The sequence below is a fragment of the Ipomoea triloba genome, chromosome 7 (genome assembly GCF_003576645.1).
Source record: "Ipomoea triloba cultivar NCNSP0323 chromosome 7, ASM357664v1".
Classification (NCBI taxonomy): domain Eukaryota; kingdom Viridiplantae; phylum Streptophyta; class Magnoliopsida; order Solanales; family Convolvulaceae; genus Ipomoea; species Ipomoea triloba.
In genome coordinates, this window is record NC_044922.1 from 11,814,040 (window position 1) to 11,829,186 (window position 15,147).

Here is a 15,147-nt window from a genome sequence, read left to right on the forward strand (position 1 = left end):
ACAGAAGGAAACAACTTAAAATAACACAAAATTCAAAATGGTAATAACTTAACACAAAATGCGAAAAGACTATACAACCCCTCCCTATATCATAATGACCAAAAATAAACTAAAAATCCACATCAAATCTGAACCATTAAAATAAAACAATTGATGGCCACAATCTAATCTCACAATCTCATTTAATTGGGATGGTCTCACCGGATCCAAATCTTTTATATATATATATATATATATATATATAAAGCAGTTTGGGCAGGGAAACAACATTTATAATTTGTCCTCAGGCATTTTACAAAATTTCCATTGTGTATACAATTTCTCTCCATCTAATAATCTTCACTATACCTGACAAAACATAATACATGGTGGCATACTTTACATGGAGCAAGAAATCATTCACCAAGATGGCAACTAGAAAAAGGTTTAAAGCCATTATGCAGATTTAACGGAGCTCAGTTCTAGTGTATTAAAAACCCTTAGGGTGAGCAACATCGTTGATGAAAAATGGAGTCGTTTTCACTTTCATGTCAGTGCACGTTACTATGCTATGTGTGTTTTATCTCAGATCAGACATCTCTGGGAGATAAGATTCCTCAACACAAATAGCAAGGAGGGAAGAGGCAGGGCTAGACGAGTTGAGATATTTTTGACACTCAAGTGACTTTGTGCAACCCAATGTTCAAATCAGAAGAGATGGATATGAGGAGAGGGAGAGAGTGGTGCCAAACAGCTTTGAAGACTCGTTTCTGATGGGCCCTTATGGACTGAGAAGGTTTGTGTGAGTTGTACCTTATATCAAATATGTGGATGACAGGATCAACTGAACCAGATGTGATGTACAAGCCGTCGGGAGACCAAGCCTGATTTATGAGAGCTGATTGTGAGTCACTGCTTTCTTGCTTCCACCCGAATGCATGGACCTCTCTTTGCCTTGCTCTGACATCAAACAGCCGAAGCTGCTTCTCTAATGTCCTGCACAGGAGGATTGCATTTAGGGAATTACCTAAACATGGAGTACATACCAAAACAATCAACTTCAAATAAAAGAAAACTAGGTAAAACTCCACACCAACCATTATTGAGGAAAAATAAGTATGCAAAAGAAAAGAAACAGGATATTGCAGTGGTAATTTACCCTGCCTGAACCATAAAGAGATTGAAGTCACGTGGATTGGGCAAAATACTCATGCATTTGCTGTCTATTTGATGGTTGTAGTCGGCTCTTTGAGCTTGAAGATCAAATCCGATAATCCTCTTGTCGGCACCAGCAGACATCACACTTTTCTTATGTTGCATACCAGCAATTCCCATTACAGCTGAGGAATGCATACTTCTATGCAATGCTTTAGGCTTCCATGAATTTGCCCCTTCTTTCTCAGTCCAAAAGACAACAGCATGATCACTACCACCAGTAACAAAACCGATATCTTCCCATGGCATGAACACTATGTTGTTGATGATGCCTCTCACATGAGGCTTCTCTTCCAAGAAACTTACGCGCATTCTCTATTAATACATCAGGGCATGAGATCAGAACTGATATGATTTAATTTTTATTCAAAATATACGACTGTGTTTGGTGCACTTATGATATGGCACTAAACTACTTATTCAAGTATTAAGGTCATCGGACACCAATTATATTTCATGCATACAACATAAATGATGGAATTTCCACTTCATGGCATAGCATATCATCTTGTCTGAAAGGAAAGTAAACAAGCAAATATCTATTACTGTACTTGATTTAGCCAAATAATATGCTCAATTTTCAATATCAAGAGTGAGTTAAACCACATGCTTGATCTCCAATATCAACAGAGTGAGGCCACTACTTTTTCAACCATAACATGGAGGAAAGTGAACTGAGCATGCCAATACATCCAACAAGTTCTATAACCAAAAGATTAATTGTCTGGATCTTCTGTTTAGCATTATCTATATTCAAGTATTCAACATTTAACATACATAAATTGTATGTCTTAGTGAATGAGGTTACAGTCATTGACCACTGAAATATTCAGGTATATGCATTGAACACAAATCCGGGCATGCAAAGTCATACTTGTAGATTTTACAAATGTAAAGCTCATATCATTAGAGAATGAAGTGAATACCTCTTTCCCTTTGTTCAGATTAAGGATTGAAATCTGGGATTCTCCACCATCAGCACTGTAAACTGAAAATATAGTATCCCCTTCAGGATGCCAGGCTATATCTTCTGGCCATCTCCTATGCTTCGCTGACAAGCAATCGGTAGTACTAAGAAGATTAGCAGATCTGCATATAGACGGTACAAGTAAGCATGTGATGAGGACAAATAATCAATTTTAATAAGAGATTACATTAGTTTGTAATGAAGTAGGGTACCATTTTAAGAAGTATCTAGAAAGGAAAAACAAACTGGTGTGCCTATTGTGAAGGATAATATATGACATAAATATAAAATATGTAGAGACTCTTCATATATCTCTAGTAGACTTTTGGCTTGTCTAGGAGACTTTCAGTTTTATCTAAATAAGTCTATAAAAGGTAAAAACTAGGCTCCATCAAATCAATATAGATGGTATCTAGTTTTATAGTATCCTATCTCTTCACTCATTTACCTATAGCTTCTGCCTTGCCAGGGTTGGCCCACCAGACCTTTCAATCTATCATTCTATAACATCTATGAAAGTTATCCATAAATCAGTTCAAACATACCCTCTGCTCTGAACCTGCCACAGGTTGACAACTCCATCCAGCGCACTGCATTTTTAAATAAGATTTTGGATTAGTAATATGATGGAAACAAGAAGCCCCGTTTTCTCTATCCATCACAAAACCTCTAATATCATTAGAAGTATACACTTTAAAAAAAAAAAAAAATGAATCCCACAATTACTTCATGGATAAGAGGATGTGGAAGTAAGTGTAACATAACAAGTACGTTTTCCGAAACTACAAATAAAAATAGTCACAAACAGTTTATATACAAATACAAAAATGCTTCAGATTATGGGAAGGATACAGAGCAGACATTAAGTTATTGCATATCCTGTATTTTTCACAAAGTATACATAATCTGATATTTAGAAGCTATATTTGCTAAAAACAGCCCAATTTTAGTTAATTTTAAGGCACTGAAAGTTGAGAGCATCCAATATTAGAATTCAAAATTCATGGCTTTGTTACTTAGCTCTCAAGCAAGCCCTAACTACCTTGTGGCAAAAAGTTGCTCGCTGGTTGGGCACAAGATGAGACTTCTAAGCTTTCTCTTATGTTGACTCGATATAGCAGAGCATGTCTGGCAGCGGATAGTGCAGGGTGAAGAACTAGTACGAATCATAGGGATTAGATCTTTGTGCTCCTTCTGCTCTGCATTAGGAAAACAAGCATGTTAAAAAAAACATAACTTTAGTAAACTACTCAGATTTGACATTCATACTTATGTAGAAATTAGAAAATAAAATAAAATTCAACAAGCACATGGAAATTATAGGACGACAGATGAAAATATTACCAAATTTTCTCTTAGTTCCTTTATTTTGAACATCAGCATCCTTCTCAGAAGGCTTCCTCAGAGTTTTGTCTCCTTTTATCTTCGTTGTACTACTACTGTGAGGAAATGCCAGTTCACCCGTCAACGAACCAGGACCACTTCGAACGTTAGGTTCAGATTCTGTCATCTTAGTTGGTTGAGAAACTTTTGGTTTCACATCAGGAATTACAAGTTGTGGTTTACCCTGAAGTTGGTTTCCAGAAGATAGTTCTGTCCTCCGGGAAGTACATGCTGATTTATTCTCTAGAGGTCTAATTGCCATACCCTCATCTTGTGCTTTAGTCTCAGACTGACTTTTATATGAATCTTCACTACACAAAGCAGGATTCATGGAACTTGTTTTGGATTTCACTTTCTTCATACCATTATCATGAACGCTCTTGGATGTTGTAATACTGTCCTGACCACGAAGGCGAGCCAGCTTCCCTTGTGTGTCATCTAATCTTCTCTCTGCTTCAATGAGCTGCATAACACATCAAAAAGGGGGGAAATTTTTTTAAAACATTACTTTTGGTCTCAGTAAAAAAGGAAACAACTCAAAAGTCAAAACTAAGAATTCAATCCATGCCATGTAAAGAAGTAAATCAACCTCAAACAGCTAAAATTTAATGGAAAATTAAATTTCATTAATGACATAACTCTACCCATAACACTAAAATGGAGAGAGAGAAGAGAAAACCTAACCTCCTTATTGTATTATTTTTAACTTTACATGCTCACAAATTTTTAATTTGAATCATGATCACTAAAGCAGCTGATAAGAATCTTTCCACCACAAAATGGTCAAATGCTAGAATTATGAGATTCATATCGTCAATAATACGAGACCATATCAACGCAAAAGTTTCCCAAACAGTACAAACATTACGAAGTCAAAAAATAGTTAGTAAACTGTAAACTTTAGTATCTCATAATCAGTAATCATTAATTACATTTTCCTAGCATTTGATATCCAATTATCCAAAAGGAGATTGCAGCTTCCTTAACTCTATACTTTGTATATTCAATTCAGAATTCTTATTCTGCTTTATATTATAATAAAGTATAATGTTTTTATCAAAGCCAAAAACAGGTTTTGGTAAGCTAGAGAATTAAAATAGCTAAATAAGTGAATGACATTTTTGTATGTCTCTTTCACACAATGGGGAATATATTATTACAATTTTGGATATAAAAAGGGGAAATTTCAGCTCACAATAGGTGATTTAGGGTTCGGTTTAAGGAGCTAGCAGGTGAATAAAAACCAACTCCAGAGACCATGGTGGAGTTAGGAAATTTGGCCAGTGTAGTTGAAAATTAAAAGTCAGAAATTTTGGCTGGTGAGTACGTATAATTTTGAGGTTAACAAGAACCTATTTGCAAATACCACCACTGCACAACATCTCTATCATTAACATGATAATTCATCAATAAGTTTCTTTTTAGCTGGATCTACTTTAAGTTCTTCTAAATTAATATGAATACAAAGACACACTTGAAACTCCTGGACTATCTTGGTTAGATGATTTCTCAAAAGTAAATTATCTATTGAAGTATTTTTCTAAAACTAAACCACAAAACGTATCTAACTATTTAGCATTATGGGCAATTAGTGTTTTAGGAAACATCAAACATAGACTATTTATGAGCAATTGGCTAAATTAATTCAGCAATTGACATATAACATAATCTCATACTTTTTCCTATAATTAATAATAATAATAATAATAATAATAATAATAACAAATTAACAATAATAATAATAATAATGACAACCTATAATTTAAAAAGGGCTTATTGGTGAAAAATAAAACCGCTGATAATTATATCCAAATCTTTAAGTTTTGCCAATTTAATACCAAACATTTATATTTTATCACAATTATATCTCCACTTGCTTGGATTTTATGATAGTTGCAAGAGTCTCCGGACCGTACAATGGAATGGTATCCTGGAGATGGTTACCTTCAACTTTAAAGTGGTTGTGCATCTAGCATCTCTAATGGACAGAAATAAAGAAAAAGAACATTTGAGTGGTAAAATAGGTATAAGGTCCATTACTTTATCTATAAAATCTATGCTCCCGCAATTAATGATTAGCACACTAAACACGGGAGTGAGTGAAAGTTGTTGAGAGTGAAAGCCCAAAGAAACAAGGCCTAAATTGCTTTAAAATTCAAATCATAAACCGGAGCAATGCTTTTTTTAAAAAATAGAGCGATTGGACGTCATGAAATCAATTTTCAATCACTTGACACACACGCGCACGCGTATATATATATATATGATTTACTATGATACGTAAATGGTTGACAATGCAACTCCTATGATTATATGTGATATATTTTATCTTACAGTTGCATAAGTTCATCAATATACAATAGTCTAGAGCAAACTAAGTACTGACAAAGATGAGTAAAATAATAAAGTCAATAGCATTTACCAATCATCAATATTCATCATCATCCAAACTTTCAGTTTTTTCATAAACAGCAAGGGAGTAAAAAAAGAAAAGAAAATTAGTAATGTGAAAGAGAAGAAGAATAAAAAACAGTACATGCTTGAGGCTAGCTGAGAGTTAATGGTGACTATAAGGGAGAAGATTGGAAAAGAAGGTTTGATTGTTTAAGATAAACTTTGAATCGGAGAAGATGTCACTAAACTCTGAAGAAAATATTTAAATGAACTGCCGTTTTACCCCCAAGTTTTGGAGGTTAGATCGTTGACTCACTTTATACAACTATAAGTGCACTTTTTCAGTAATTCAGTCACCATTTTCCACTCACTTTGGTGTCAAAATGAGCACTTTTGTTTGCTTTTTCACTTTCCAACACTTCACCAAAGTGAGACATTTTTCCATTGGTTGCATCGCTAGGCGACATAGTAATCACTTTTGACAAGTTAGAGCAAGATCCCAAAAACAAGATAGAAGCATAGTAATTAACAGGTTCAGGTGAGGAGTGCATAATACAGAGTACTTTTTTATTGATAAAGCTTCAAAACCTTTTCTTATACGCTTTCTGAGTCTAACTACTATGGATGCCCTGTACTCACAGAAGAACCCCAATATATGGAACTCAACCCAGTTTGGTAACTTACTAGTTGGCATTATAAATTCTAGGCACCTCCAGAAATGCATTAATGATGGAAATTTGGGGTTCATTTTGCATCCGTCTTAGCTCTATCGCATCCTGGGGAACAAGGATCGTTTAAAGTTGAGGGGCATGACATATATGATGTTTTAGTCAATGTACACAAAGTCTACAACCAATACTTATGGTGCAAAGCTGGAGAACTAAAAGAATAAAGAGAGCAGCAAGATTTTAATGTTTTATGGCTCAATTGAAAAATAGGTGATCTTCAAAGCCAAATCAAAGGATTTCAACTCACCAATCCATGATTTGGGACCGGCATGTTCGCAATATTGTTTTGTTTTGCTTCTATTTTAGTTACAAGTCTCCTGTTTTCAGCTTGGTTGTTAAGCCAACCAGCAGATAGTTGGGAGCCAACTCCATACCACCTTCGCATAACCAAAATTCCATCTTCTCCCTATAGTTTCATAGTTTCATCAACACAACTTCCCTCAACTTTCCCCCCATTTCCAGTTCAGTTACACACGTTAACTCCAACAATTCTCTAAAACCAACAATTTTAATCCTCAGTAAGAATAAAAATAAATCATACTTCAAACCACCATAGTCCAAAATCACAAGCACTCAATATGCACGAGAACTGAACGAGCAAAGCAGCACTAATGCACTATCAAATTTTCCATAAATACAATACAGGAACACAGTACTCAAAAAAAATACAAGAATCACAGCCAAAACAAATAAATGAAATAAAAACCTGAGATTTATAGTAAGAGATGCGCTGCCGGAGATCATGAACCTCCTTAGTGCGATGTTCAACGAGAGCAACTAGGGCTTCTTCTTGCTCACTCCTTGACTGATCATTCGTATCTGCAGGAACATCCTTGCCGTCATTATTGGCTTCTCCGCCGATACTTCCACCACCGTTCTCCATATCTGGCTCCACTTTGGGCTTTTTCAGAAACGGATGCGCGCTCATGTTTGCAATCAGCTCTTCTTCGTATCTCCCCGTTTGTCCAGTCTCCACTGATTCTCTCTATATTTCTTGGAATTCTTGCAACGTAAAATTCTTGTCAAAAAATTTTCAGAAAAAAAGGGGTAGGAAATATGTATTGTTTCTTTATATAACGTCGGACTTCCTCTTAAAGGGTTCTTTTTTTAAACGAGTTAATACCCAATTTAGTCCTAGACTATAATGGTTTTACTTAATTCAGTTCTAAGTGACTTTTTGTACTCAATTAAGTCCCGGACTTTGATGATTTTACCCAATTAGATCATCCGTTAACAATTCCGTTAGTTGGCGGTTAAAAGTATGGTTAATATGATAATTTATCATCCCTCCTCCCTTTTGGTCAAATTTCCATCTCTTCCTCATTTCTCCTGGCCTTCATCTTCTTTCAAACTGTAATTAAAAAAAAAAATTAAATAGCAAGAAAAATTGTGAGCACTAACTAGAGTACCTGCATCCACCCTCACACCAGTCTTTTTCATCTCTAGAAAAAGCTCAAAAGCTTCCAAAGCTTCTGGCCTCCTATTTCTCTTGAACCCATCAATATAATCAATGCAATATAAGAAATAACATCTCTTTTCTGCATTTCAAGGAACACATTGCGCGAAAGTTCCATGTACGCACAGACAACAAAAGTTAAAATCGAAGAATTCTGCACAAAATGGTCAGAACCGAACCCAAACTTCAGTAATTGAGCAAAAACCTTTAGTGGGTTTCCTGCTTTGGCCTTGGAAAAGGCTTTGAGAAGCAAAGTAAAGGTGTGCTTGTGGGGAAACACACAATTTTCCCGCATTTTTCGCGTAGAAAACAATGGAGTCATGGGGGTTTGAAGTCATGGAATAGCCTTTGATCATGGTGTTCCACGAATGGGCATTAGGTTCTTTGATCCGAGCTAGTGAAGAGAGAAAACACATAGGAAGAGGGGAACGCATGCAGTGATATGCAGTAGTTGACTAGTTTCCTAAGCCATGAATTATGGTGGCAGAGACCACATGTGATAAACAAAGAGTGAAGATGCAGTGGCCGTGTACTCGTTTAGTTTTCCATTTTTTTTTTAATTACAGTCGGTAAGGTGATGGAGGAGAAATGAGGAAGAAGATGGCAATTTGAACAAAAAGGAGGAGGGAGGTTAAATTACCATATTAACCCTGCTTTTAACAGTCAACTAACGAAAATATTAACGGAGGACTTAATTGAGTAAAATCATCAAAGTCCGGGACTTAATTGAGTACAAAAAGTTACTTAGGACTAAATCGAGGAAAACCACTATAGTCGATGACTAAATTGTGTATTAACTCTTTTTTAAACTCTTTATGTAATTACGTATATACTCCCGATAGGCAAAGATTTGGACAATTGGTGCACACCTGCCACGTGGGATTACGTAAATACAAATATCCTATTCTTGCAATACATTCTATTTTTTAAAGTCAACATCAAAATTTTAAGGAAAACTAGTATTTTTGCCCGTACTTTGCACGAATATTTTAAGAATATTTGGATTAATATATAATTATATAAATTATAACATCGAATATTATATAGTGCAATTGATGAAATTAGTTTGATCAGGCTTTAATTAGAACAAATAATTGTGCAATTACCCGTGTGATGCACGGATAATTTTTTTATTATATATTTAGATAATAAAAATAAAGATGAAATTATAAAAAATTCTAATATTAAACGTGTACATTTATTTGAGTATAAGATTAGTGTAAAAGTATTACTCAATTACTTGAAAAATATATGACTTGTTTGTCTACCATTATCTTAAAAAATCGATATATGACTTATGTAATTGTATTATTACTAAAATAAAAATGAGAAATGAAAAATAATTTAATTACAATTATTATAAAAAAAATTCAACGACCAATGTTTAGCTTAATCTATAGTCTAAAGTATATATAAAAACAATATTCTCCTCCAAAATTTTCCTGCCCAAACGTAGGGTATTTTAGTAATATGGTAATTATTATGATAAAATAATATTAATTATAAATTTATAATTTGTTATAATGCGTTATTAGTAATATGATAATTATTATGATAGAATTTTATTAGGATAGAATAATATTAATTATAAGTGGTAGTATGTTGACTTCGAGGTTTGTACATGTCATTCAAGTTTCTATGTCTTTCTTATACAAACCTATAATTGTAAATTTATATTAGGCAATTATATTAATATAATTAATTATTAAGGCAAGTATAGTTTATTTTGTACGGTAGATACATTATTTTTAATAATTTCGATTTAATAATGTTATATATTATTAGTACAGAATAAATCATGCATGCCTTAATAATTATTTTTTAATATTATTGCCTAATAATTATTTATTGTAATTCACTTCGCCTTTTTCAGTGTAATATTATTGACACAAAATAAATTATACTTACTTTAATATATAATTTTTTTTAATTTAATTTCTTAATATTTATTAATGGTAATTTTTCTGGTAATTTTTTCACTTTTTCATGTAATTATTATGGTAATATTATGGTACTATATTTCAAAATTGTGGCAATTTTATTAATTATTATGCTAATTTATGGTAATATATTTTAATATTAGAATAGAAAAAATATTATAATTGATATAGTTAATGAAATTAGTATGGTAATTGCCACAATATTTGGTAATTATAATTAATATAATTAACTTCATTTCCGTTGCAATATTTTTGGAAATTTCATTAAACTATAATCAATAAAATATGAAATATAATTAAGGAAATGAAATTATAAAATTAACAAAATATGTGTTCATAAATATTTAGAATATTTTTTAAATACATATATATGCACTATATATATATATATATATATATATATATATATATATAACAAAAGTTTATGTTAATGATGGCCAACCCCCATTCTTTAAAAAAAAAAAATACAATATTAAATTGGCCAACCCCCAAATCATGTTAGTAAAAAAAAAGTTATTATCATATATTATCACGTCAAATGGTGAAAATCTTTTGTACATGTAGCATGATCCTAAAATGTAATGTGTACAAGTTTCTTTTTTTAAATATAATATGAAAATTAAAAATGCTCACTACTAAAAATAGAAAGAACAGATGTCATGTTTATTGAAAAAATCTTAAATTATTTTTATCCGAACACATCATATGCATCGACTATATTAGAGAAAAAATTTGATGAGGTATCACTCTTCACAGGAAGGAGGATGATGAGATATTGGGATAATAATAGATTTTGCCTAAAGCAAAGGTAACGTTCCAAACAAAATTCTAGAAAGCAGAGTGCATCCCACCTCTAAAGAAAGGAAAATGTCCTAGTTTGGAAGACAATAAAGGGCGGATCTCTCTAAACAAGTAACCTATTACATAGAATTCAAGACCTAATCATATCCTCCTAAGCCATACAAGGTTATTCTCCTATTCTAGTCAATTTGCAACCCCAAAACATTATCCTCTGTACCAAACCAGTACAATCCCTTGGGGTTATGAAGGGTTTATTAGACACTGTCAGGTCAGTAGAGGTAACAGAACTAAATGTCATGGCATCAGGGTCAATTGAGATGAACAAAAACGTGTTATCTTCAACTAGCAGCATAGTTCTTGGAGAGCAATTACCTAATGATAAGAATAAAACATCTCGACACCCTCGGTGGACCAGACCAGAAACATTGGTGCTCATAGAAGGGAAGAAGATTGCAGAAGATAGAAAGGGGTGTGGGACTAGTTCAGTTCTTGGTTGTGCACAAATTAAACCAAAGTGGGACTTGGTCTCATCCTATTCCAAGCAAAATGGTGTCAACAGAGGACCAGTTCAATGCAGAAAACGATGGAGCAATCTTATTAGTGATTTCAAGAAAATAAGAACATGGGAGTTACAAGTGAAAGAAAAGAGGGATTCATACTGGATGATGATGAATGACTTAAGGAAGATGAGGAAGTTACCAGGTTTTTTTGATAGGGAAATATATGATGTTTTGAAAGGGAAGGCATTTATTGAAGCAAAACATCAACTTGCAGGCACAGATGTAAATACTGGTCATCATATGGAAACTGGAGAGGGAGGGGATGAGGTGCAAGATAATGGGAAGGCTCAACAAGTTCTTGGAAGTGGCCATCATAAAATAGCAGATAGTGGTATTCTTTCAGACTTTGAACCAACACCACAATGGAATGAGGATGATTCTACTGAAGAAGGGATCACACCAACAATCACCATCCCTTCACCAGTGTCAATCTCAGGTGTTTAAACATCATTTACAACTATGCTAGCTTAGTTGCTTACTTGCTTTCACAATTCAATGAAACACACAATCAACTTGGAGATGTTTGAATGGTAGAAATTTGAGAAACTAGGGAAAAAATAAAGTTATGGTAGGCACTCTCTTTCTAGTTTCTATTTCAGTATAGTTCAGATGTTTTCCCCTTGCCTAGTTACAGATTCAAGACATAAATCTAGTGGCATGATATTGCGCCTACTTACTTGCTTCATTAGTTCATTACATGCTTCAAAATTATTCCAAAAATTGGAAACTGACCTTTTCCAGTTTTTGAAGACTTGTAATTCTTTTGTTCTAAAATTATTTTATTTTACTTTATTTTTGGTAAGCAGAGAAGAATTGTCAGCCACTTCGCCAAGCATGCCCATATCCAGGTAAGATGAAAAACAAGAGCAATATTATTTTTTTATGCTTCTAATGGATGTCATATTAGAAATTAGAATGCAACATAAAATGATCAACCCTATTTGATAGTTACAGTTTATTTGGATACTACAGAGTATCACTTATTTATGATCATGAATGAGTAATTTAGCTATACTCAATAGAATGCTGAAAAGCCATGTGCATCTAGGCAAGTGTAAATGCACACATCTAGAGATTGACTTCATTTGCAATTATTGCTGAAATAAAGTTAAATAGAAGACATAATTCACAATAAGTTTGTATGACATATTGACATGACGTTCTGGTTTTAGTTAGATATTTGATTTGTTTTACACACACACACACACTAAGAGTTATCTCCACTTACCTCTAACAGAGATTCACCAACTCAAGTCTGTAAATATATTTTGTTTAGTGTATGGAAAGTTGTTTGCCATAGAATAATAGAAATAAAATTGCATCTATGATCATTGTCAATTAAATTCACATTTAAACTGTTAAAGATTGTTATTAAGATAAGAAATAATGAGGTACTAATTTGTAATACCCTCAGGAACAGCAAAAGGAGAACATCCAAGTTCACATTTCTGGAAAGGACCACCACTTCAAGAGGGAGTGAAGCGAAGAAGATTGTTTTCTGATTGTTGTGAGAATAGTAATCTGGAGGACTGTTTGGCTAAAGTGATGGAGAGAAACGGTAATATGCTAAATGCAGAACTTGAAGCTCGGAACATGAATGTGCAATTGGACAGAGAGCAATGTAAAGAACAGAGTGAAAGCTTAGTTGCTGCTCTTAACAAGATTGGTGATGCACTAGTGAGAATTGCTGATAAACTATAAATACAAAAAGCAGCAATCAAAGTCTGAGCCATACACAACATTTTTTTTTGTTTACCCAAAAACAATATTTTTAAGAAGCTTTCTTAAGGTTTTTAGTCATACTTTCTGTTTCAACCCTGATTAGGAAGAATTTTTGCAGCTTAGTTCTGTTTTCTTTTCCAAATTTTCTACCTCTAAGAGCATGTTATTTACATTAATATTTCATTTTGAGCATCTACTTTTCCTTTTAATAAATAACAGCCACACTTATTTGTATTAGTTGATTGCATTCATTGTTTGGGATAAAATTAGCTATTAGTTATTAATGTTTAGTGTTTAAACGTGTACAATGACATATAAGAATGTCAATATATATTTTATTATTGTTATATCAAGTCTTCTTCTTTTATATATATATATATATATATATATATATATATATATATATATATATATATATATATACACATAATAACTTGATATTTTACTTGTTTAAAAAATAATTAAAAAAATAAATACTCCGCATTTAATTAACAATTCTTTCAAAAACACGAATTAGAATAAGTCAATTACAATAAATACCTTTATATATTTTAAAACATACATAGCACTGTAAGGTCAACAAATAAATATTAACATAGAATATGAGTTTATCAGAGTATAACATGAAAACCCCCGTACAATATAATACATGGATTGTGTGTGTGTAAGGGATAGGTTGTGAAAAAAGCTAATTTCCAAAAAGACTCTTTTGAAAAATCTCATCCAATATACCAATTAGCTCTTTGGAATAAAATAACTAAGTTAAGATGTTATTTACCAAACAGACATATTAGTTTTTTTTTTTTAATCGGGTCAAACAGCTAAAAGTCTATAAAAGTTGAAAGCCATTCAAAATGTGCTTTCCAATCAAACTCCACTATTTGCAGCAAAAAAAGAGGATGAAATGCAGACTCAGCTCTAAAAACATAGGATATAGAAATTTTGATTATTTAGTCTCCATTAGCTTGATATTTGGGATGTTACAATATATTGTTCAGACCTAGCATACATGTTTAATAAAAATCACTGTTGACTATATTATACAAAATATGATCATCTAACCTACAGTCCTGAAGTTGGATACATAGTCTGGAGCTTACAAAAGAATGTTAGAGAGTGCTTGTTCATTCCTAACCACCAAGAGATGTAATAAAAAAGAGCAAATTGTGATCTAACATTCTAACGTGTCTTTCATCCTAAAGCAGGGACAGCCCTCAACAACCTTTGCAAAGTAAAATTGCGTGGTTATTAAACCTCTCTTCCTTATCCTCCACCCAACTCTTGCCAATGCTCGCTCCACATCAGCCTCAACATGGAGATATGCCCCTGGAGCCTTCGAAGGTCCAGGGAACAACTCTCCAATTCTCTTCAAGAGATCATAGTAAAGTGTTTTTGGAGCAAAGCTCAGTATTAAGCGATTATCAGCTAATGAAGCAAGATGAGCAATCGTTACTTGTGAGCAACATACTTTCCCAATGGCGAATGTTGGTTCCAAGGTAGAGTTGTTCCCCCTTCTGATTTCCAGAACTTCGAACGCACGTGAGGAATTTCAGGGTTTATCTTTACGACATTTTGGGGATTTTGACTAAACAATACGTTGGGTTGAAAGGAAAAGGGGGAAATATAATGAAATTACAATCTTAGCCTTACTCTCGCCGGACGTATGCCGGCTATCTCACCGGAGGACTGAAATGGTTAAAAAATGGATAGTCGAAGGACGCTATTAGCCAAGTTAAAATGAGAAGGACCAATTTGGTCAAATCGACATAGTCGAGGGACCATTTTGGTAATTTCCTCCGTCGCTAGATTTTATTAAAAAAAAATTCTCGCTCCATATGTTTAAAGCAAAATAAAAGCGGGCATAATATTTTAGCGACGGATTTTAGATCCGTCGCTAAATTTAGCAACGGAACCTAATATCCGTCGCTATATAATATACAAAGTATATATTGCGCATTTTTTAAGTAGCGACGGATCTAAATCCGTCGCTAACTAGCAACGG

The 15,147-nt window shown here is 33.3% G+C and overlaps 2 protein-coding genes across 2 annotated transcripts; one reads left to right on the forward strand and one right to left on the reverse strand.

The window, feature by feature from the left end:
* Positions 1 to 250: 250 nt before the first annotated feature.
* Positions 251 to 7,747, reverse strand: LOC116025143. Its single transcript, XM_031266253.1, has 7 exons — positions 7,373 to 7,747; positions 3,506 to 4,007; positions 3,204 to 3,360; positions 2,707 to 2,751; positions 2,121 to 2,283; positions 1,139 to 1,509; positions 251 to 975 (listed from the first exon to the last, which is right to left on the reverse strand). The coding sequence occupies exons 1-7, from the start codon at positions 7,592 to 7,594 to the stop codon at positions 657 to 659; spliced, it is 1,779 nt and encodes a 592-aa protein (XP_031122113.1). The 5' UTR covers positions 7,595 to 7,747; the 3' UTR covers positions 251 to 656.
* A 3,042-nt stretch (positions 7,748 to 10,789) lies between these two features.
* Positions 10,790 to 12,501, forward strand: LOC116026238. Its single transcript, XM_031267719.1, has one exon. The coding sequence runs from the start codon at positions 11,106 to 11,108 to the stop codon at positions 11,865 to 11,867; it is 762 nt and encodes a 253-aa protein (XP_031123579.1). The 5' UTR covers positions 10,790 to 11,105; the 3' UTR covers positions 11,868 to 12,501.
* The last annotated feature ends 2,646 nt before the right edge of the window (positions 12,502 to 15,147 follow it).